This window comes from Mobula birostris, chromosome 5, assembly GCF_030028105.1.
Source record: "Mobula birostris isolate sMobBir1 chromosome 5, sMobBir1.hap1, whole genome shotgun sequence".
Taxonomy (NCBI): Eukaryota; Metazoa; Chordata; class Chondrichthyes; order Myliobatiformes; family Myliobatidae; genus Mobula; species Mobula birostris.
The window spans coordinates 181,701,123-181,726,401 of NC_092374.1; the positions used below are offsets into that span (position 1 = coordinate 181,701,123).

General features: G+C 41.7%; 1 protein-coding gene across 3 annotated transcripts in view; it reads left to right on the top strand.

Annotated features, from left to right (window-relative positions):
* The window catches only part of LOC140198104 (hemicentin-1-like), a 65,521-nt gene that overhangs the window by 21,348 nt on the left and 18,894 nt on the right, over nucleotides 1-25,279 (top strand). For 2 of the 3 annotated variants that reach the window (XM_072259013.1, XM_072259012.1), the window contains exons 3-7: nucleotides 444-701; nucleotides 7,779-7,895; nucleotides 14,773-14,853; nucleotides 16,658-16,780; nucleotides 16,856-16,939. In XM_072259013.1, coding sequence (XP_072115114.1) covers nucleotides 444-701; nucleotides 7,779-7,895; nucleotides 14,773-14,853; nucleotides 16,658-16,780; nucleotides 16,856-16,939 — 663 coding nt within the window. Of the gene's footprint in view, nucleotides 1-443; nucleotides 702-7,778; nucleotides 7,896-14,772; nucleotides 14,854-16,657; nucleotides 16,781-16,855; nucleotides 16,940-19,426; nucleotides 19,535-25,279 lie in introns of all 3 variants that reach the window. The other variant, XM_072259014.1, reaches the window with a different exon arrangement.

Genomic DNA, 25,279 nt, shown 5'->3' on the forward strand with positions numbered 1-25,279 from the left:
GTCATTATTTCTATTGAGTGAGGTGCCCATGGACTGAGGACCTCACACAGAAAAATAACGTTGACTGCCATTCCAGAAAAGGCATTTATCAATGCATTTACTGGTGTTTCGTCTCGCTGCCTGCTGGAGGGCCCCCTGCTGGTAACGTTGTGTAGTTGCCAGCAGCAAATTTCGAGAAGTAAATTCATAAACTTGACTGGTATCATTTGCCTTTTGTGGAAGAAAAAATCAAGTATCCTTTGTGTGGAAAAGTGTTCAAATTTCACACATAAAGCACTGGCTCCAATTTCAAACTGTCTTATCATCCAATGTTTTTTGGTTTATTTTGTTGATCTACAATCATTCTATAAAATGTATTTATTTGTTTATAACTCAATCAATGAGGGCTAATTTGAAAAAAGAATGAATTATTACTGCTCATTTTTCAACATTTTTCCCTCTAGATAAGCTGTCAAAAACTTTCATAAGGAGCTATAGCATCACTGGCAACACCATCCAACTCACCTGTGAGGTTAATGGAAATCCTCAGAAATATGAATGGCTGAAAAATGGAGGGAAAATCTCACAGCGTCACTGGCTAATCAATGAAAGCAGAAGCCTCATCATCTTGACTGACTTGACAAATGTATGTGGAATGTACACCTGTGTTGCTACCAATCCTGTCAGCTCTATCCAGGCAAATTACACCTTAAATCCCCCAGGTAAGCTTCATTTATAGAGATTTCTTAAAGGTATATGTCACGATCTTTGTGGACTTTGGAATGCAGGCTGTGTTAATCAAACAGTAGCAAAGATTGCCAATAGTGGAATTAATAGATATTTTGCTACAATTTAAAAGGGTTTGACTGAGCGAGGAAGGGTGACTCCTGGCTGGGTGAAAGGGTTGCCAATTAGTTATCACTCAGAGAAAGATGAAGGGACGGGTAATCAGGAGAAGTTGGTGGATTCTGAAATGTTCTGTGACAGGGATTGGGTGAGACGATGCCCTTTTGAATTCTTTGGGGAAATCCAATTAGTTTAACAACATGAACAACACACACACAAAATGCTGGACAACTCAATAGGTCAGACTATATCTATTGGAGGAAATGAACAGCTGACGTTTCATGTAGAGATCCTTCATCAGGACAGGAAAGGAAGGAGGCAGAATCCAGAATATAAGGTTAGGGGGAGGGAGAGGATGACGAACTGGCAGGAAATATGAGAAGAGGGATGAAAGGGAATGATGTGAGAAGCAAGGAGGTGAGAGGTGGTAGCAGTAAAGGGCTGTAGAAGGAGGAATCTGACAGAATAGAAGATCATGAAACAAAGGGAAGGAGATGGGAAGCCAGAGAGGTGAAGGACAAGTCATGAGGTCCGTGTGGGCGAACAGCTGAAGTGAGAGGCCACTGGAATAAAGGAAAACAAAGGGCAACGGTGGAGGTTGATGGGAAACAGTGTGTGGTTATGGGAAATTAGAGAAATTGATGATCATTCCATCATATTTTATGTATCTTGCTCTAGATTTCCAGCATCTGTAGAATATGTTGCGTCTTGGTTTTATAATATTGCAGTTTCTGAATTTCAGAAACAAACCTTTCTCTTGCCAACAGTTACCAACTGTCACATTGATTTGTCTAGTATCCTTTCTCACATAAGAACACTGAAGTAGATTTTCCCTGGTCTTCAGTTATCTGGCTCAAGCGACTTACAAACCGGGCAGGTTTGACCGTAAGTGTAGGATATCAGGCTTCTTGGATATGACAGCACTGCTCCTGACAGGAATGCATAATCAGTCTGAGTGTGGAATTTACTTTACGGGGATTGGAAATGGGGAGATTGACTGATTTTTACTTTCTTTTAACTAGTGGTATGTGGAACAACGATCACATTCTGACCATTGCTGATTAGCTCTGTGTGTCAGATCAAGTAATTTGATAGCATCTGCTGCCCAGTGTTATACATGATGAGAGACTACTTGGGCAAACCCTTCTGTAGAGAATGTGCAGAGAAAATAAAACATGAGCCGACAGTGGGGAACGGAGATATCTGTTATTTTTCATTAATACATCTGTATAAAAATAACATGTGGTCTAAAACACACTGTTGATCAATCAGCTCCCACTCTGGTACCACAGATGACGAATTTCATTGATTTGTTCCCAGTCCTGACTATTTCCTCCTCCCTACCAAAAACATTTAGACACCTGCTGAGCTGGAACTATTACCTGATATTTTCAGCTTTTGATACCTACATTACATCTTCCTGTGCTTATGCACACTCACTGGATCAGGAGAAGGTGATTCCAATCTGATATGTTCCAAGCAATGCTTCAATTCAAAGCATGAAGAAGATTTCTCCTTGATAAATTATGTCAGTAGTTGTTTTCGATGTCATCTTTAAAATCACAAGAGGCCTCTTTTTCTCTTTTGAAGAACATTGCAATACATAATAAAAAAATATGACCTGTAATTATATAATGAAATAAGTGCAAAAGAGAGCAAAATGGACAAAAATACTGATTTGTTGTACCTGGTTTCATTGTCCATTCAAAAATTCTATGGTTGTTGTCAAAAAGCTGTCACTGTGTTGCCCTTAAGGCATTTATTGGACTTTGTTGGGTCTAAGTTTTAAATGATTTGTTTGTAACTATTTTCTAGTTAAAGTTAAAGGTTGATAATTAAGTTACAGTGTAACAAAGGTAAATTCATTGTCTACGGTATATCGCGGCATGTGATGACGTCACCTCTGGTTTCGCCACGGCATGTGATGACGTCACCTCTGGTTTTGCCGCGTCTTGTGTGTAGCCTCTGGTTCGGGAAGGTGTGAAGGTGGGTGCCATGCATGCAGCATGATCGTGAAGAGCTCTATTTCTACCCACAAAGAAACATTATAGAAGCAATGCCGTAAGTTCATAAGAATGTATTTGAAGTAAAAATATTAACGCGGTTTCTGTTAAGGAAGTGGTGGTTCGGGTGGCGCACGTGCCGGCTTTTCAATTTCAAACACGGGGTGGGCTCGAGTTTGTCGCGAACCCCTCGCTCGCTACTCAGGGCGGCTGGAGACTCTCGCTAAAAGAAGAGAGCGTGCATGGTCTCCAGAATGAAACAGAGGCTGTATATGTTTGTATTTTTTTTATCAACAGTTTTCACCATACGATGTTAATGTGGAAGAGTGCACAGTAAATGGTTAACTTAACTACGACGCTGTCTTGATTGGCTCCAGTTTAACTTGGTGTTTAGTCAGAGCTTCAACACACTGCACGAGAACACTACAGTCACTAAAACATTGCGTATATGTCTTCAGGCTCCTGTACGAATTCTTTGATGGTTGCAATGAGAAGAAAATGTGTCCTGGGTGATGGGGGTTGTTATTGCTGGATACCACATTGTGGATATCTTCAGATGGCAAAGTCTCACAATGCTGGGGATGCAAGTTCCAATGATGGAGCTGGCTCGTGTGTAACTTTCTGCAGCTGTCTATGATCCTGTGCAGTGACCCCTCCATACCAGACGGTGATGTAATTAGTTGGAGTGCTCCCCACAGTACATCTGTAGAAATCTGTGAGTGTCTTTGGTGACATACTAAGTGTCTTCAAACTCCTAATGAAATGTAGCCTCTGTTGTGCCCTCTTTGTAATTGTGTCAATGTGCTGGGCCCAGTATAGATCTTCAGAAATGTTGCACCCAGGAACTTGAAACTGCTCACCCTTCCCACTGTTGATCCCTTGATGAGAACTGATGAGTGTACCCTCGACTTCCCCTCCCTGAAGTCCACAATCAGTTCTTTGGAATTACTGACATTGAACGCTGGGTTGTTGTGGTGACACCACTCAACTAGCTGATCTATCTTGCTCCTCATCACCATCTGAAACTCTGCCAACAATATTTATGTCATCGGCAAATTTATAGATGGTGTTTGACATATGCCTCACCACACATTTATGGGTGTAGAGAGACTAGACCATTCTTTCCAAGCTATTCTGACAGTCATTCCCTGTTGAGGAAGTCAAGGATCCGGTTGAAAACAGAGGTACAGAGGCCCAAGTTTGGAGCTTGTCGATTGGTACTGAGGGCATGATGGTGTTAAACGCAGAGTTGTAATCAATAAACAGCAGCCTAACACAGGTATTACTGTTGTCAGGTGATGCATGACTGAGTGGAGAGCCAGTGAGATTGCATTCTCTGTAGATGTATGTTGGTGATAGGTTGGTGATAGCAGTGGTACAGCTCCTTGCTGTGAGCCAGTGAGATTGCATCCTTTGTAGATGTATGTTGGTGATAGGTTGGTGATAGCAGTGGTACAGCTCCTTGCTTAGGCAGGAGTTGATTCTCATCATGACCAACCTCTCAAAGCACTTCATCACAGTAGATATGAGTGCTACTGGGCAATGGTTGTAGAGACAGCTCACGCAGCTCCTTTTGGGCACCAGTGTAATGGTTGCCCTTTTGAAGCAGCTGGGAATCTCCAACAGCAGCAGTGAGAGATTGAAGATGTTCTTCAATATTCCCATCAGCTGGTTGGCACAGGTTTTCAGTGGCCTACCAGGTATGTCAGAGCCTGACATTCTGCAAAGGCTTGTCCTCATGAAAGGTGTTCTGATGTTGGCCTCTGAGACAAATTATAGGGTCACCAGGTGCTGTAGGGATTCACACAGATCTAGTTTTATTCTCTCTTTCAAAGTGTTCATGAAAGGTGTTTAGCTCGTCTGGAGTGAAGCATCAGAGACATTCATAGGACCATAAGACATAGGAGCAGAATTAGGCCATTTGTTCCATTGAGTCTGCTCCCCAATTCAATCATGGCTGATCCTATTTTCCCCTCGTCAGCCCCATTCCTCAGCCTTCCCTCCGTAACCTTTGATGACCTGAATAATCAAGAACCTATCAAACTCTGCCTTAAGTACACCCAACGACCAGGCCTCCACAGCTACATGTGGTATTAAATTCCACAAATTCACCACCTTCTGGCGAAAGAAATTTCTCCAAATCTCTGTTTTAAATGGTTGCCCCTCTATCCTGAGGTTGTGCCCTCTTGTCCTAGACTTCCTCACCATGGGAAACATCCTTTCCACATCTACTCTGTCTCGGCCTTTCAACATTTGAAAGGTTTCAATGGGATCCAGCCTCATCCTTCTGAATTCCAGTGAGTACAGACCCTGAGCCAATAAACGTTCCTCGTATGATAATCTTTTCATTCACAGAATCAACCGCATGACACTCCTCTGAACCCCTCCCCCTAATGCCAGTTCATCTCTTCCCACATCTTTTCTTAGATGAGGAACCCAAAACTGTTCAAGATGTATCCAAGGCAAGGCCTCACCAGTGCTCCATAAAGCCTCAGCATCACACCGTGTTTCTGCACTCTAGACCACTTGAAATGGATGCTAACATTGCATTTGCTTTCCTCACCACCGACTCTAGCTGCAAGTTAACTTTTACGGCTTCTGCACAAGGACTCCCAAGTCCGTTTGCATCTCAGACTTTTAGATTTTCTTGCCATTTAGAAAATAGTCTGCACATTTATTTCTTCTACCAAAATGCACTACCATGATTTTCCAACATTGTATTTTATTTGCCACTTTCGTGCCCATTCTCCTAATCTGTCTCAGTCCTTCTGCAGCCTATCTGTTTCCTCAACACTTCCTGCCCCTCCACCAGTCTTCGTATCATCTAGAAACTTGGCTACAAAGCCATCTATTCTATCATCTAAATCATTGATGCACAGTGTAAAAAGGAGTGGTCCCAACACTGACCCCTGTGGAAAACCACTAGTCACTGGCAGCCAACCACAAAAGGCATGATGTTAGGTTTCGCCCTGTAGGAAATAACAGTCTGCAAGTACTGCAAGTAAGCACAAAATCCCAGAAGTGCTTTCTGGGCCATGGCCCTGTTTTGGGTGTGGTACTTCTTTCAGTGAGAAAGAGAGGATCAAAATAAGCTGCAGAGAGTTGTAAAGTTAGTCAGTTCCACCATGTGCACTAACCTCTGTCGTATCCAGGACATCTTCAAGGAGCGATGCCTCAAAAAGACAGCGTCCATCGTTAAGTAACCCTATCAATCAGGCCGTTCCTTGTTTTCATTGCTTCCATCAGGAAAGAGGTACAGAAGCCTGAAGGCACATATATGTACATACTGCAATTCAGTGTTTTATCCCATTATAATGTATTGCATTGTACTGCTATCACAAAGTCAACAAATTTCACAATGTAGGCTGGTGATATTAAACCTGATTCTGATTGAGTTCACTCTTGTGCTCCAGAATATTTATTTCTCAACCATTATTAACAAATCAGATTTTCTGTTTCAGCAGATTAAATCTTCCTCTTATAAATTGCAACAGAGAAATCATATAAGGCATCACATTCTCTAAGAATACACTGGATAGATCAAGGTTTTGTTTTATAACTACACATAAATTAATCAAGATCTGTGACGAGTTGAATGATCAGCTAAATTAATGCAGGCATCGCTGAATAGACCACATTCACCATGCATTCTTGGAGGCATGATAACTCAGTTGCAATAACGCAGTAGGCAAGAACCTTCAACCATTATGGATTTGAAGCAACATCAACCCTAATTTATTCTGAATTTCCTGACAGATGAGTCTACCAAATGGCCTGTATTGAAATATGGGAGGATTAATGGTCATTTTCTCTAATGCTTTTTTAAATTGTGTGATTAGATAGGCTTGGACTCTTTTCACTGGCAAAAGGGAGGCTATCAGGTGGGTGATCTTAATAGAATTTTAAAAGCAATCAGGAGGAATGTAGGAAAGATGGATTGTCGCAGTCTTTTTCCCTTGGTAGGGGAGTCTAAAACTAGAGGTCATAGGTTTGTGAGAAGGGAAAGGCTTGGGGGAGCTGAGAGAAAGGTGTTTCACACTTGAGGGGGTGGGTATATGGATCAAGGTGTCAGATAAAGCAGTAGAGGCAATTACAAAATGTAAAATACATTCAGAGTGGTGTGTGTATAGAAAAGGTTATGAGCAGGGGTTCCAAATCTTTTTACACCATGGACTAATAGAACTTGTTACTTATCCTCTTCAGCCTGCGGGCTGATTGTATTCCTTACATTAATGGCTAGAAAATCTATTTTATTGAATTGGAAAGAGGTCAATCCCCCTACTACATTTCAATGGTTTTCTCAAAGTATATCTTCTTAAATTTAGAGAAAATTAGAAATGGCACCTCTGATCCCCGGTTAAATTTGTAGAAACTTGGAGACCATTTATTCAACATTTCCATATGATGTAGCCTGACTTTTTTTGAATCCTTTTTTTAAAAACTAAAACTATATGGATAAAGGAGTGGAGTTAACAACATTCATGATTGTATCCAATGTAATATGTTAGCTGACTTCGTTTTAGTTTAGTTTAGTCTAATTTTGCTTAATTAGTATATTTTCTTTCTAGTTTGGGTTTTTTTTAGTGTATTTTTTTCTTTTTTTTCCCATTTATCTTTTACCATGTTCAATTATATTCAGACGTGGGGAGGTCTAACATATCTGTACTATTAGCAATTTTATATTTGCAACTGTTAGTTATCAATAATATAATCCCATTCTCTGTTTATCAATATTATTATGTTTTAAATTTTGAAAATTAATAAAAAGACTGGAAAAGAAAGAAAGAGAATTTGTTGGGAATCCCTGGTTCAGAAGGATGTGGGCTAAATGCAGGTAACTGGGACCATCTCAGAAAGATACTTTGGTTGACATGGACAAGTTGGGTCAAAGCACCAGTTTTTGTTGTTTATAACTGACTCTGTTCTATTATGTGAATATTTCAATAACAGGTATTTCTGGTGAAGACTCTATAATTATTATTGCGTCAATCACAGGACTGGTATCATCTGTGGTATCTCATAGTGGAATCTTGCTTCTGTCATGGTTGGAGAAGAAATCAAACCAAGGTACTGTACGTGTCAAATGTTGAATAGGTTGGGAGGCTTTAATATCCATCACCGAGTTTTGCTGGGTATCACCTCAATAAATCAACCAGCTCGCCAGAAAGATATCACTGTCAGAATGGGTCTGAGGTAGAGGAGGGAAAACCTGACTTGGCTTTGTCCTTCCTAATCCACCTGTAGTGGATGCTTCTGCCGACAATAGTGTTAGTGGAAGTGAGTGCCACACAGGCCTTGTGAAGGCAAGTCTTTGCACCTTGTATCATGGTGTGTTTCTCTGCAAACATGCTGAATAGGATTGACTTGCAGTAGAACAGATTTGGCAGCTTTAAAACTAGGCATCTGTGAAACATGGTGGATCATTTTCATTGGCAGAAATGCATATGTGTACAGCATGGTGTTCGTAGCCTTTCTGGAGTGCAGACCATCAATACTATAGGTGAGATGCTATGGGTCTCATAGCCTTTTCTGTACCCAGTGCAATCATCTTCTCCTTGATCTCATGTGAAGTGGATCAAATTGATTGGAGAATAGCCTCTGAGTGTCAGGGATCTCATGATGAGACTGAGATGAATCTTTATCTTCTGGCTCGCACTTTCTCACTTTTAAGAACATATCATTGTAATCCTGGCATGCCATTCCATACAGTTGCAACACTGACATCTACTAAAAATCTTGTGGAAAGTTGGACAGAAGACAAAAAATCAGGACAACTTCAATCCAAATAATTGATGCCTAATCAGCCCATTCGGAATCAACAGCAAAGTGATTGAACCTGTCATTAAAAGTGCTATTAAATACCTTTTCATCAATAACTTATTCACTGATGCTCAGACAAGGGCGATTAGGGATGGGCAATTAATTGTCAGCTGTACTGAGATACAATAAGACAAATACATTTTACCTCAGAAACAAGAGAAAATCTGCAGATGCTGGAAATCCAAGTAACACACACAAAATGCTGGAGGAACTCAGCAGGCCAGGCGGCATCTATGGGAAAGAGTACAGTCGATGATTGGGCCGAGTCTCTTCATCAGGACTGGAGGAGAAAAGATGAGAAGTCAGAGTAAGAAGGTGGGGGGTGTGGAGGAAGGAACACAAGTGATAGGTGAAAGCAGGAGTGGGGGGAGGGTGAAGCAAAGAGTTAGGATTGGTGAAAGATAAAGGGGTGGGGAGGGGGAATCTGATAGGGAAGGACAGAAGGCCATGGAAGAAAAGGAAGGAAGAGGAGCACCAGGGGGAGGTGATGGGCAGGTAAGGAGATGCATGAGAGAGGGAATGGGAATGGTAAGGGGGGGATGTGGCATTACTGGAAGTTTGAGAAATCGATGTTCATGCCAGTAGGTTGGAGGCTACCCAGAAGGAACATTAAGGCGTTGCTCCTCCAACCTGAGTGTGGCCTCATCACGGCAGTAGCGAAGGCCATGGACTGACATGTCAGAATGGGAAGTAGAATTAAAATGATTAGCCACTGGGAGATCCCGCTTTTTCTGGCGGATGGAGCATAGGTGCTCGGTGAAATGGGCTCCCAATCTACGTTGGGTCTCACCAATTTACAGGAGGCAACACTGGGAGAACTGGATACAGTCGATGACCCCAACAGACTCACAGATGAAGTGTCACCTCACCTGAAAACACTTTTGGGGGCTCTGAATGGTAGTGAGGGAGGAGGTATAGGGGCAGGTATAGCACTTGTTCAGCTTGCCAGGTAAGTGCCAGCAGGGAGATCAGTGGGGAGGGATGAATTCTCACAGATATCTGGAATATACTTCCCACGCTGTTAGTTGTACAAATGCCATTCCCTTTCTGTCAATTCCTCCATCCTCACTGCATCTGCTCTCAGGATGAGGCTTTTAATTCAATTCAATTCAGTTTACTTCAACTCAATTGAAGTTTAATTGTCATTTAACTATATATGAATACTAATGAATACAGCCAAATGAGGCAGCGTTACTAGGAGTCAAGGTGCAAAGACACATTAACTATAGTCACACACAGTAAGCACAGACAAAATATCAATCACGCAATAAGAGTCCTGACACCCACCACCTCTCCTCCCACCCCGCCCCCACGACACGATGCTCAGTTCCTGCACATATGTCAACAAACCCATACGGAATAGCAGTAAAAATACAACAATGCAGAATATACATGTGTATATATACGGTTCATTCCAGAATTACGGAGATATCCTCCTCCTTCAAAGAAAGAGGCTTCCTTTCCTTCACCATCAATGCTGCTCTTACCCGCATCTCTTCCATTTCCCACACGTCTGCCCTCACCCCGTCTCCTGCCACCCCTCCAGGGATACGGTTTTCTTCTCCTTACCTACCACCCCACCAGATTCTGTGTCCAGCACATAACTCTCCATAACTTCTGCCATTTCCAGTGGGATCTCACCTCCAAGCACATCTTTCCCTTCCACCTACTTTCTGCTACCCGCAGGGATTGTTCCCTATTCGACTCCCTTGTCCATTCATTCCTCCCCAACGATTTCCCTCCTGGCACTTATCCTTGCAATCGAAACAAGTGCTACACCTGCCCCCTACACCTCCTCCCTCACTACCATTAAGGGCACCAAACAGTCCTTCCATGTGAGGCAACACTTCACCTGTGAGTCTGTTGGGGGTCATTTACTGTGTTCAGTGCTCCCAGTATAGCTTCCTGTATATTGGTGAGACACAACGTAGATTGGGAGTCTGCTCCATCGGCTAGAAAAAGCGGGGTCCCCAGGGGCCACGCATTTTAATTCTACAACCCGTTCCCATTCTGACATGTCAGTCCATTGCCTCCTCTATTGTCATGGTGAGGCTACACTCAGGTTGGAGGAGCAACACCTTATATTCCTTCTGGGTAGCCTCCAACCTGTTGGCATGAACATCAATTTCTCGAACTTCCGGTAATGACCCCGCACCCCCAATCTTGAGCATCGCCCATTCCCATTTCCCTCTCAGATTATCTCCTTACCTGCCCATCACCTCCCCTCGGTGCTGCTCTCCCTTCACTTTCTCCCGTGTCCTTCTGTCCTCTCTTGTCAGATTTCCTTTTCTCTAGCCCTTTATCTCTCATTTCATTTCATTTTAAATCTTTTTATTAATATATAATCTTCTACAGCTATAAAATACAGCAAGTCAACAAATTAGTATATGTATAATTAATAAAGCTGAAGGAAAAAAACTTATATATGCTAATGAAAAAAAAATTTATAAAAGAAAAAGAAGGAAAAAAGAGAACCCTAGCTAACTAAACAAAAACCACGAACTATAAAACAAAAAAAAAGAGAAAAAAAAACATTAGGAACCAACTCCCGGATCAATACATCTTACAATTTTATATATATATATAAAAGAAGAAAAACAAAACAACAACCGCCAAATCACATTTATATAACATAAAATTGGAAGGAAACCATGTAAATTGATTCAAATTAAATGATAATATTTAGCAACAGAGCCCCACCTTCTCTCAAAATCAAATCGGGGATCAAAAGTTCTACTTCTAATTTTTTCTAAACTAAGACATAACATTACTTGGGAAAACCATCGAGTTAGTGTTGGAGCAGTGGTATCTTTCCACTTCAATAAAATAGCTCTTCTTGCCAACAATGTAATGAATGCAATTACATGTTGGTTTGAAAATGAAATACCCTGAATATGATGTGGAACTATTCCAAATAGAACAGTCACTGTATTAGGTTGTAAACTAATTTTCAAAGCTTTAGAAATTGTAGAAAATAAAGATTTCCAAAGTGATTTCAACGAGGGACATGACCAGAACATATGTGACAAAGTAGCTACTTTATTTTTGCACCTATCACAATAATTATCTATATTAGGGAATATTTTGGATAGCCTCTCCTTTGTTAAATAATAACGGTGAACAATTTTAAACTGAATTAAACAATGATTGGCACATATCAAAGAAGAATTAACCATTTTCAGAACTCGCGACCAGTCTTCATTAACAAAAGTCATATGAAGTTCTCTCTCCCAATCTTTGTTTAATCTTTAGTGAGAGGTTATCTTTTTGTAGTACAAATAAATTATAAATTCTACCAATGAAGCCTCTGACTAAGGGATTCATATTCAAAATAGTGCCCAAAAATCAGATTCTTGCATATATGGAAACATAGAAACATATTTTTGTAAAAGTTGTCTAACCTGTAAATATTGCAAGAACTGTGTGTGAGAGAAAGAATACTTACTACTGTAATTAACTCTTCAAAAGACATCAATCGACCATCACTAAATAAATCTGCAAAAGAAAAGATCCCCTTGTTTCTCCATAAAAGAAAGATGGGATCAGTAATTGAAGGTTTAAATAGCAAATTTCGAAATACAGGAATAGACAATTTAAATTGTTTGAAATTAAAAGAGTTGTGAAACTGAAACCAAATCCGTAAGGACTGTTTAATAACAGGGTAGAAATTTAAATTGGAAATTTTAGCAAGTTGTAAAGGCAATGGAGCTCCTAATAGTGAAGTTAAATAATATTGATTAATAGCTTTAAATTCTAAATCAATCCAAGCTGGTTTTTGGTTCTTATCGAGCCAATATAACCAAAAATATAATTGTCCAATATTAACAGCCCAATAATACAATCTAAAATTAGGTAGTGCGAGTCCACCTTCTATTTTAGATTTTTGTAAATGAACCTTATTAACTCTTGGTTTCTTATTAATCCAAATGAAGTATGAAATAGTAGAATCAATTTGATCAAAAAAATTTTTGGTTAGAAAGATAGGTATATTTTGAAAATATAAAAATCTAGGTAAAATCATCATTTTCACGGCATGAATACGACCTATTAAAGAAAGTGTAAGAGGATTCCATCTAGAAAATAATTGTTTCATAGAGTCCAATAAAGGAACTACATTAGCTTTATAAAGTTCTTTATATTTTTTTGTAATGATAATACCCAAATATTTAAAAGAATTCACAATTCTAAATGGAATATCCTTATATATAGTAACAGGAGCATTTAAAGGGAACAATTCACATTTATTTAAATTAAGTTCATTTTCTGAAAATTTCCCAAAATCATTTAATAATTCCAAAAGATTAGGGATAGATTCTTCAGGATTCGAGATATAAACCAAAAGATCGTCTGCATAAAGAGAAATCTTATGTATAGTCCCATTTATAGAAATACCATGAATATTTTTAGCTTCACGAATTGTTATAGCCAAAGGCTCCAATGCAAGATTAAATAATAAAGGACTTAATGGACACCCTTGTCGAGTGCCGCGTGAAAGTAAAGAAAAAATGGGAGACCTAAGAGTATTAGTAATGATAGAAGCGATAGGGTTCTTATAGATCATTTGAATCCACTTATTAAAGTTATTACCAAGCCAAATCTCTCTAATACATAAAACAAATAAGTCCATTCAATTCTATCAAATGCCTTTTCTGCATCCAGAGAAATAACACATTGGAGTGTTTTGGATAATGGTGAATATATAATATTCATCAATCTCCGAACATTAGAAAAAGAGTAACGGCCTCTAATAAAGCCTGTTTGATCCATAGAGATAATTTTAGATAAAATGTTTTCCAAATGGTTAGCGATTATCTTGGAAAGAATTTTAACATCCACATTTAATTGCGAAATAGGTCTATAAGATGAGCATTCATTAGGATCTTTATCTTTCTTAAGGATTAAAGAAACAGAAGCTTCATAAAAAGAGGAGGGTAAATTACCTTTCTCAAAAGATTCATGAAATATTTCCAAAAGGTATGGAAAAAGTAATTTTTCAAATTTTTTGTAAAATCCTACCGAATAACCATCGAGTCCAGGAGCTTTACCTGATTGCATTGACCATAAAGCTTTCTGAATTTCATGCTCAACAATTGGAGCATCAAGGGTCTGTTGATCTTCAGCAGTAATGTGAGGAAATTTAATCTTATATAAAAAAGCTTTCATTTTAGAGGGATCTGCTGGAAACAGAGATTTATATAGATTGGAATAAAAATCCTGAAAGATATTATTAATATCATAATTACTACTATATCTCCATTATCTTTATGAATCTTTAAAATTTGTCTTTTCGCTTTAGCAGCACTTAATTGTGAAGCTTCCCCTTCTCCAGTCCTTTATCTCTTTCACCAGTCAACTTCCCAGCTCTTTACTTCACCTCTCTCCCTCTATTGGTTTCACCTGACACCTATAACAGAAATTCTGCAGATGCTGGAAATCCAAGCAGCACACAGAAAATGGTGGAGGAACTCAGCAGGCCAGGCAGCATCTATGGAAAAGAGTAAACAGTCAACCAGTTCTGATGAAGGGTCTTGGCTTAAAACGTGAACTGTTTACTCGTGTCACATGTCTTTAGAGAGGTAGTGGAGCTTGGGGATGGTCTGCTAATATTTATGAATGAGTTTTGATACAGAATGATGATGTCTGATTTGTAAATGGTAGGAGCTGTATTTGAGAAGGGGCGCTGTTAGGATTATGAACCAATAGAGCCCTGAAATGGTGTTGTGATTGGGAGTTGGATATTAGCAGCATGTGTTTAGAGAAGTTTTCATACTAGGCAGTGGAAGATGTTTGGTGAGGTTGGTTCAACAAGAAAAAGGAAAGGAAGGAAGGTGCAGAGAAACTAATAGTTTTAATCAACGAATAATCCAGGAGCACCTAATGTTTTATTGAAAGTGAAGCATAAGAGACAAAAAAGGTGAATTTGGGAGAGTAAGAGTGAGTGTTAGCTTTGTATTTCATTAACAATCTATGAGCCATCAATGTCACTGTCAATCTTACCCACCCAGGTCCCTTCAATATTACCTGAGATGATGGTTGTGTACATTTTATTCATATTTATAAATAGCTGTCAAGTAGGTTGAAGTGGAGTTAAGCCATTCTAATGTTATTGTTCATTTCTCTGTAGTGTTTCAGAGCCTCATTAATTGCAACATTTTGTCTGTTGTTGGTACCTTCGTTGCCCTCATCTCCTGGATTGTGATTAAAGGTATGAGCACACAGATGTGTTTGGTCCATATCCCTCTCAAGCTCATTGACCCTCTCCAAATGTCCTTTGTGAATTGTTATTGTACCTACCTCTACCACTTTCTCTGGCAGCTTATTGCATATGTCCAGCACCCTCTATGTGGAAAAACTGGCACCTCACATGCTCTTTGAATCTCTGAAACCATCAGCCAAGATTTCCTTAACCTGGAAAAGGAGGGTGTTCTCATGACTTTATAACCTGTATAAGGTCACTCCTCAGGGGAATCAATTCCAGTTAGTGCAAGAATAACACAATCTTCAGTGCATTAAATTGGACCATAAGACCATAAGATGGAGGAACAGAAGTAGGCCATTCGCCCCATCGAGTCTGTTCAGCCATTCAATCATGGCTGATCCAATTCTTCCAGTCATCCCAACTCCCCTGCCTCTTCCCCATACCCTTTGATGCCCTGGCTAATCAAGAACCGATTCATAATTGATGCAATGGAAACTGTGTATTGAAATGAAATATCCAAAATTTGAAAGCTTATTCTGCAATTTTCATTCAAGGAGAAAGAACTATTTAGTAAGGAGTAGAATGATTAGTAGGAAAGTTAAAAATGCAATGGAATAATAATTACTGGGTTCATCTCCAAATCCTTGTGGAGAATGTATGCAGTTCATCTGCTCATGTAAGAAGGCTTAGGCTCAGACAAAAATAAGGGTATCTAGATCAGGCTAAAACTATCCTTGTCAAGAAGATCAAAACAAATGTACAGGTCCAAATCTTATTCTTAATGCTTCAACCTACCATTGAAAATTCTTTTGGTTGTCCCACACTGTATTCACATTGATAGTTTAGAAGGACATTCCTTTCCAATTCCACAACTCAAATTGCTGAGGAAAGGACAGCAGGTGTATGAGGTCTCAATCACCAGTTGGTTCCTTGCCAAGTCATAATGATTCTGATTTGCAAATGTCACTAATTTTCATGGTTGCTGAGTCTTGTGTCACTGTTGGGGGCATTTTCTGGTGCTTTGCTGCCTACAAGAATGTAATGGGAGGCCTTGCATCCAGGAAGCTTAGAAATGGGCACGAGCCCAAGATCAACACCATTTTTCACCAGTCTCACTGATAAATGCATTGAAGAGGATTGAAACAGCGAGGCGAGTGTGGAATGTGAGCGAGTGTTCAGCACCTGATACCAGCCTCTTGCGCACTGCTGCTGGAGGAAGTTGTTCGCATGTGACGGTCTCCCCCTCCACCCCCCCCCCCCCACTGCTCCCAAGGGAAAATTCCCTGCACGTGAATGACCTCGCTCTCCCTCGATGCTGACAGAGGATGGTACCGAAGTTCTGGGTCTGCGGTTTATAGATTGGAATGTATTTCCTGGTAGCTCCTTTATCTGTTACTATTTTGTGCAACTTTGCAGCCTGTAGGTAATGAATACTAAGCTGAACTGAATATGGACTCTTTTGATTTTGCGTTTTATATTTCTGTGCTTTTGATCATTCCTTCTTGTTCCCCTTTGCGCGTGAGGGGGGTGTATGATGTATTTGTGTGATTTGTTTTCTGCATTTGGGGGGTGAGGTTTATGTTTTTCTTTGAACGGGTACCATGGTTTTCTTTGTTTTGTGGCTGTCTGTGGAAAAGACGAATCTCAAAGTTGGATACTACATATATCCTTTGAACTTTGAATCTTTTGAATCCTTTGAATTTTCACCGGCTGTGCTCCCAAGGTCTACCCAGACCCCCAAAGTATGAATTTGAAAGAAATTTAAATGTATTATGAATTACTAACCAGTATTATTGAATCTTCCCTCCAGGTGCTGTCTTTATACCTGTTGTTGCATTATGCACTGTCTCTGCCCTGTTTTTGGCCATAATTACACCAACTGACATTCTGAAATTTGGCTGCTCCTTTACTGGGAAATTCCTCGGGAAAAAAGGTAAACAACAGTTCAATATTGTACAAAATTTCTTGTTTTAACAGTAAAACTAATTATATCATTTATATTTGACAGGATCTCAACCTTTCATTGCCTTGAGTGGTTTCATTATAATCCCCATTTCAATCACTGTCCTAAAGGAAGAGATTCAGCAAAACAGTGAGTCTAACATTGCAAACATCGGCATTTCTGTGTACTCAGCATGTTTTAAAGTCACAAGTACTGTATGAAGTGGCCACTCACATCACCACTGTTAAACCCGGATTAATCTGCAATCAGTACATGTTATTTTCTGTGGATATACAAGCCTTACTTCAATGTTGGCTAAACAATCGAGCTGGTTGTTGACTTCAGGGAGTGTACATGCTCCTGTTTACATCAAAAGTGCTGATGTCGAGAGGATTGAGAGCTTCATGTTCTTAGGAGTGAACTCACTATTAGTCTGTCTTGCTCTAACCATGTAGATGCCGTAGCCAAGAAGGTGCACCATGCCTCTGCTTCCTTAGGAGGATAAAGAAATGTGGCACTTCCACAATTTTTATAGATGCACCATATAAACATCCTATCAAGATGCATCACAGCCTGGTGTGGAAACTGCTTTGTCCATGACCATAACAAACTGCAGGGAGAACTGGAAACAGCTCCGTATATCACAAAAATCAGCCTTCACTTCATAGACTATCTAAACTTCTTGCTCCCTTGATAAAGCAGCCAATGTAATCAAAGAACACACATAAAAGTTGCTGGTGAACGCAGCAGGCCAGGCAACATCTCTAGGAAGAGGTGCAGTCGACGTTTCAGGCCGAGACCATTCATCAGATGAAGAGTCTCGGCCTGAAACGTTGACCGCACCTCTTCCTAGAGATGCTGCCTGGCCTGCTGCGTTCACCAGCAACCTTTATGTCTGTTGCTTGAATTTCCAGCATCTGCAGAATTCCTGTTGTTAACGTAATCAAAGACCTCCCTGATCTCAGACATCCTTTCTCATTCCACCCCAACCCCCTGCCCGCCGCCCCACCTTTCCATCGGGCAGGAGATATTATACCTTGAAAACATGGTCAGTTCCTTGAGGGCAGTTGGTATCCCTCTGTTATAATACTACCGAATGGCCCTGTAGTCTGAAAAGATGGACTTTTGACCTCACAATCAACCTTGTCCTGGTCTTGTACCTTGTCTTCATGCTTTGTGCTTTCTCTGTAACTGGGTCACTATATTCTTCATTCTGTTCTTATTTTCACTTCTTTTCAATTCACTGATACTCTGATCAGTATGGATGGCAGCCAAAATAAGTCGAGGGATAGAGTTTAAGAGTCGCAATGTAATGATGCGGCTCTATAAAACTCTGGTTAGGCCACACTTGGAGTACTGTGTCCAGTTCTGGTCGCCTCACTATAGGAAGGATGTGGAAGCATTAGAAAGGGTACAGAGGAGATTTACCAGGATGCTGACTGGTTTAGAGGGTATGCATTATGATCAGAGATTAAGGGAGCTAGGGCTTTACTCTTTGGAGAGAAGGAGGATGAGAGGAGACTTGATAGAGATGTACAAGATATTAAGAGGAATAGATAGAGTGGATAGCCATTGCCTCTTCCCCAGGGCACCACTGCTCAATACAAGAGGACATGGCTTTAAGGTAAGGGGTGGGAAGTTCAAGGGGGATATTAGAGGAAGGTTTTTAACTCAGAGTGTGGTTGGTGCATGGAATGCACTGCCTGAGTCAGTGGTGGAGGTAGATACACTAGTGAAGTTTAAAAGATTACTAGACAGATATATGGAAGAATTTAAGGTGGGGGGTTATATGGGAGGCAGGGTCTGAGGGTTGGCACAACATTGTGGGCCGAAGGGCCTGTACTGTCCTGTACTATTCTATGTTCTATGTAAAATTATTTTTTCACTCTACCTCGGTAAATTTGAAAATAGCAAACCAATTTACTAACTTAATTTATGTGGATGAGGCTGAAGAGGCTTTTCATCAGCTTGGTTCCCTTTTCTCTTGCCACAACCCTGGTACAATCTGTCTGCTTAAGAACTCCTTCAGTGAGGTCAATCCTGATGCTATACAATTGGACATTGAAGACCCCGACCAGAGTAGATCCTGTCTCCTTGTTCTACTCAGTGCCACTTCCAAGTGGTGTTCAATTTGGAGAGTTCTAATTAATTTTGCTGAGGAAGGGTAGTTGGTGGCAAACAGGAGGCCTCTTTGAGTGCACTTGACTTTGCTTCGGAAATTTATGGAGTTCAGAATCAGTAAAGAGGATAATCAATAGTAGTCCCTGGCATTTGCTTCTATACCATGCTGTGCTTTCCTGGTGAGTCGTCTTGTGCAAAGATATAGCCAGGCATGGTGAAATTCTCTGGGGCATTGGTTACAGACCATTGGTTATGTCCATTACTTGACTACTTTTTGATTGAGCCTTCTCAATTTGGCACAAACTCCAGATGGTAGAGTGTACATATTGTGCAAATATGATGTGTCCAGCCCTTGGGTCTCCCTATCTATGTATGTCATAAAGTTTCTTTCTGTAGTATGGTATCAAGTTTGTGTGCTAATGCTTATTAAAAACTCTTTGGGTTGTTTTACCATGGTGAAGGTGCTAAATGGGAGACATTCAACTTACTCAGTGTTTCCTTCTCACACATTTTCAGATCAAAGTTGTCACACCACCATCTTAACATGGAGCATACCGATTGCATTATTGGTCAGCTGTGTTATTATAATGTCTGTGTTTTTTGCAGCATATCGCTGTAAATACCGTAAGTATCAAATCATATTAAATACCATAAGTATCTTCACTTCCTGATGAATTCAGAATTGTTGACCTAAAATGTGATCAGATCTTCTTGCAAGTCCAAAAAACTAGATAAAGATAACCCAATTAATTAAATAACACAAAAAAAAATATACTTGTTCATTTATTGAGGGAAAATGATCCAATATTACATGTATTTGTTGGAAAAAGTATGTGAACCTTTGCTTTCAAGAACTCATGTACATCAATAACTTCAACCAAATGCTTCCGCTAACTGTTGATCAGTCCTGCACATCGGCTTGGAGGAATTTTCTTTCTTTCCTCCTTACAAAACTGTTTCAACTCTGGGATGTTGCTGGCTTCCTTGCACTCCAGCGTATGGTGAAAACTGCCCAGCGGATTATCAGCACTCAATTGCCCACCATTGAGAAATCTGTCATAAACACTGCCTGGGCAGGGTGAAAAGCATTATCATGGATAAATCTCAACCTAAGCATGGACTTTTTACTCTCCTCCTATCCAGTTGGTGCTATAGGAGCCTCCACTCCCGCACCAGCAGGCACAGTAAGAGCTTCTTCCCTGAGGCTGTGACACTGCTGAACCTCTCATCACAGCGCTAAGCAGTATTGCATCCGTATTGTACTGTCTCAGTACTTTTATATTTGTGTGCTGTAACACTTTTTTATTCACAGTTATTTTGTAAATAACACTATTCTTTGCATTTCTGGTCAGATGCTAAATGCATTTCATTGGCTTTGTATCTGTACTCGGCACAATGACAATAAAGTTGAATCTAATCTAATGAACTGCTTCCTCCAGCTCCTTTCACAACACTGCTATAGGATTAAGGTCAGGACTTTGACTCGGCCATTTCAAAACACAAATCTTTTGAAACAATTCTGTTGTTGATTTACTCTTATCTTTTGGATGATTGTCTTCTTGCATTATCCAACATCTATTAAGTTTCAGGTGATGGACTGCTACCCTGACATTCACCTGTAAAATGTCTTGATACAGTTTTGAATTCATTGTTCCCTCAACGATTGCAAGCTGTCCAGATCCGGAGGCAGCAAAGCAGCTCCAATCCATGATGCTCCTTCCACCACGCTTCACAGTTGGGATGAGGATTTGGTGTTGGTCTGCAGTGCCCTTTTTCCTCCAAACATAGCAATGTGCACTTCTGCCAAAAAGTTCCAGTTTTTGTCTTATCTGCCCTCACAACATTGTCCCAGAAGCATTGTAGAACATCCAAGTGGTCTTTTGCAAACTTGAGAAATGTAGCAATGTTTTTTGGAGAGCAGTGGTTTCCTCCATGGTGTCCTTCCATGAACACCATTCTTGTTCAGTTTTTTTCATGTATTGGACACATGAACAGAGACTAGCAGGTTATAGTGTTTTCTGCAGGTGTTATCTGTTACCCTTCGTTTCTTTTCCACCTCCTTCAGCATTGCACACTGTGCTCTTGGTGTGATCTTTGCTGGATGCCCTCTCCTAGGGAAAATAGCGATAGTATTAATTTTCCTCCATTTGTAGACAATTTCTTTTACTCATAGTCATAGTCATACTTTATTGATCCCGGGGGAAATTGGTTTTCATTATAGTTGCACCATAAATAATAAATAGTAATAGAACCATAAATAGTTAAATAGTAATATGTAAATTATGCCAGTAAATTATGAAATAAGTCCAGGACCAGCCTATTGGCTCAGGGTGTCTGACCCTCCAAGGGAGGAGTTGTAAAGTTTGATGGCCACAGACAGGAATGACTTCCTATGACGCTCTGTGCTGCATCTCGGTGGAATGAGTCTCCGGCTGAATGTACTCCTGTGCCCACCCAGTACATTATGTAGTGGATGGGAGACATTGACCAAGATGGCATGCAACTTAGACAGCATCCTCTTTTCAGACACCACCGTGAGAGAGTCCAGTTCCATCCCCACAACATCACTGGCCTTACGAATGAGTTTGTTGATTCTGTTGGTGTCTGCTACCCTCAGCCTGCTGCCCCAGCACACAACAGCAAACATGATAGCACTGGCCACCACAGACTCATAGAACATCCTCAGCATCGTCCGGCAGATGTTAAAGGACCTCAGTCTCCTCAGGAAATAGAGACGGCTCTGACCCTTCTTGTAGACAGCCTCAGTGTTCTTTGACCAGTCCAGTTTATTGTCAATTCGTATCCCCAGGTATTTGTAATCCTCCACCAAGTCCACACTGACCCCCTGGATGGAAACAGGGGTCACCGGTACCTTAGCTCTCCTCAGGTCTACCACCAGCTCCTTAGTCTTTTTCACATTAAGCTGCAAATAATTCTGCTCACATCATGTGACAAAGTTTCCTACCGTAGCCCTGTACTCAGCCTCATCTCCCTTGCTGATGCATCCAACTATGGCAGAATTGCCCGAAAACTTCTGAAGATGACAAGACTCTGTGCAGTAGTTGAAGTCCGAGGTGTAAATGGTGAAGAGAAAGGGAGACAAGACAGTCCCCTGTGGAGCCCCAGTGCTGCTGATCACTCTGTCGGACACACAGTGTTGCAAGCACACGTACTGTGGTCTGCCAGTCAGGTAATCAAGAATCCCTGATACCAGGGAAGCATCCAACTGCATCGCTGTCAGCTTCTCTCCTAGCAGAGCAGGGCGGATGGTGTTGAACGCACTGGAGAAGTCAAAAAACATGACCCTCACAGTGCTCGCTGGCTTGTCCAGGTGGGGTAGACACAGTTCAGCAGGTAGACGATGGCATCCTCAACTCCTAGTCGGGGCTGGTAGGCGAACTGGTGGGGATGTAAGTGTGGCCTGACCATAGGCCAGAGCAGCTCCAGAACAAGTCTCTCCAGGGTCTTCATGATGTTGGAGGTCAATGCCACCAGTCTGTAGTCACTGAGGCCGCTGGGACGCGGCGTCTTTGGCACAGGGATGAGGCAGGACGTCTTCCACAGTACAGGAACCCTCCAGAGCCTCAGGCTCAGGTTGAACATATGGCGAAGTACTCCACATAGCTGAGGGGCACAGGCTTTGAACACTCTGGTACTGACACCATCCGGTCCTGCAGCCTTGCTTGGGTTGAGACGTTTCAGCTGTCGTCTTACCTGTTCAGCTGTGAAGCCCACCATGGTGGTTTCGTGTAGGGAAGGGGTATAGTCATGAGAGCAGGGTGGGGGACTGTGAGGTGGGGTAGGAGGGGAGAGTGGAATATGTGTTGGTTGGGGGCCAACAACAGATGGCTCATGTGGGGGATGAGCAGGGGCCACAATGTCAAATCTGTTAAAGAACAGGTTAAGTTCATTGGCCCTGTCCACACTGCCTTTAGCTTCCCTGTTGCTAGTTTGCCGGAAACCAGTGATGGTCCTCATCCCACTCCAGACCTCTCTCATGTTGTTCTACTGGAGTTTCCACTCAAGCTTCCTCCTGTACCTGTCTTTAGCCTCCCTGATCCTGGCTTTCAGGTCACTCTGTATTGACCTCAGCTCCTCCCTATTTCCATCTCTAAACAGCCTCTTTTTAGCATTCAGGATGTCCTTAATGTCCTTTGTCACCCATGGCTTGTTATTTGAATAACAAAGGACAGTTCTTGTCGGAACATTGCAGTCCACACAGAAATTGATGTAATCAGTGACGCACTCTGTGAGCCCATCAATATCCTCTCCATGTGGCTCACAGAGTGCCTGCCAGTCTGTCACCTCAAAACAACCCTGGAGCGCCTCATAAGCCTCCATCGACCACTTTCTCACTGTCTTCGAGGTTGCAGGTTTACTCTTCACCAGAGGCATGTAGCAGGGTTTTAGATGCACCAGGTTGTGATCTGACCTTCCCGGAGGGGGTGGGGGGAGGGGAGAGGAGCTGTATGCATCCTTAACGTTAGCGTACTGTGGAATGATGAACACTCAGGTCTTTAGAAATGCTTTTATAGCCTTTTCCAGCTTGTTGCATCTATGCAGTTCTACTGGTAAGGTCCTCGGAAAGTTGTTTTGATCGAGGCATGGTGCACAAAAATGGATGTTTCTTGAGAAGAGCAGGCGTTGTCAGTAATTAACTTAGAAGTAGGTAATGGAGGCAGCAGTGAGGGCAGTTGAGTGCTGCGTTTGCAATATGTGGGAAGTTGGGGACAGCACAATTGCCCCTGATGACTACACCTGTAAAAGGTGCATCCAGCTGCAGCTCCTGACAAACCGAGTTAGAGAACTGGAGCTGGAGCTGGATGAACTTCGGATCACTCAGGAGGCAGAGGCAGAAATAGACAGGAGTTTCAGGGAGATCGTCACCCCTAAAAGTCAGGAGACAGGTAGCTGAGTGACTGTCAGGAGAGGAAAGGGGAATAGACAGAATGAGCAGAGCACCCCTGTGGCTGCTCCCATCAATAATAAGTATACCGTTTCGGTGGGGATGACCTACCAGGGACAAGTTGTAGTGGTCGCATCTCTGGCACCGAGATTGGACCCTCAGCTCAGAAGAGAAGGAGGGAAAAGACGAGAGCAGTAGTGATAGGGGATTTGATAGTTAGGAGGACAGATAAGAGGTTCTGTGGGAGAGATCGAAAATCCCGGATGGTCTGTTGCCTTCCTGGTGCCAGGGTCCGTGATAGCTCTGACGAGTTCTCAGTATTCTGAAGAGGGAGGGTGAGCAGCCAAATGTCGTGGTCCATTTAGGGACTAGTGTCGTGGATAGGAAGAAGGAGGAGGTCCTGCAAAGAGAGTTGAGGAAGTTAGGTGCAAAGTTGAAGGACAAGACCTCCAGGGTTGCAATCTCAGGATCGCTACCTATGCCCTGTGCTAGTGAGGCTAGAAATAGGAAGATAATGCAGCTAAATACGTGGCTAAGGAGTCGGTGCAGGAGGGAGAGCTTTATGTTTCTGGACAATTGGGCCTTGTTCCAGGGAAAGTGGGTTCTGTTCCGACGGGACGGGTTGCACCTGAACTGGAGGGGGACTGACATCCTTGCGGGAAGGTTTGCAAGGGGGACAGAGGGTCCAGTGAGTTGGAGGAACTGAGCGAAATACATGTTAGTAGGGAAGTGGTGTTAGGTAAATTGAAGGGATTTTAAGGCAGATAAATCCTCAGGGACAGAAGGTCTGCATCCCAGAGTGCTTAAGGAAGTAGCCCAAGAAATAGTGGATGCATTGGTGATAATTTTTCAAAACTCTTTAGATTCTGGACTAGTTCCTGAGGATTGGAGGGTGGCTAATGTAACCCCACTTTTTAAAAAAGGAGGGAGAGAGAAACCGGGGAATTATAGACCGGTTAGCCTAACATTGGTGGTGGGGAAACTGCTAGAGTCAGTTATCAAAGATGTGATAACAGCACATTTGGAAAGCAGTGAAATCATCGGACAAAGTCAGCATGGATTTGTGAAAGGAAAATCATGTCTGACGAATCTCATTGAATTTTTTGAGGATGTAACTAGTGGAGTGGATAGGGAAGAACCAGTGGATGTGGTATATTTGGATTTTCAAAAGGCTTTTGACAAGGTCCCACACAGGAGATTAGTGTGCAAACTTAAAACACACGGTTTTGGGGGTAAGGTATTGATGTGGATAGAGAATTGTTTGGCGGACAGGAAGCAAGCGTGGGAATAAACGGGACCTTTTCAGAATGGCAGGCGGTGACTAGTGGGGTACCGCAAGGCGCAGTGCTGGGACCCCAGTTGTTTACAATATATATTAATGACTTGGATGAGGGAATTAAATGCAGCATCTCCAAGTTTGCGGATGCCACGAAGCTGGGTGGCAGTGTTAGCTGTGAGGAGGA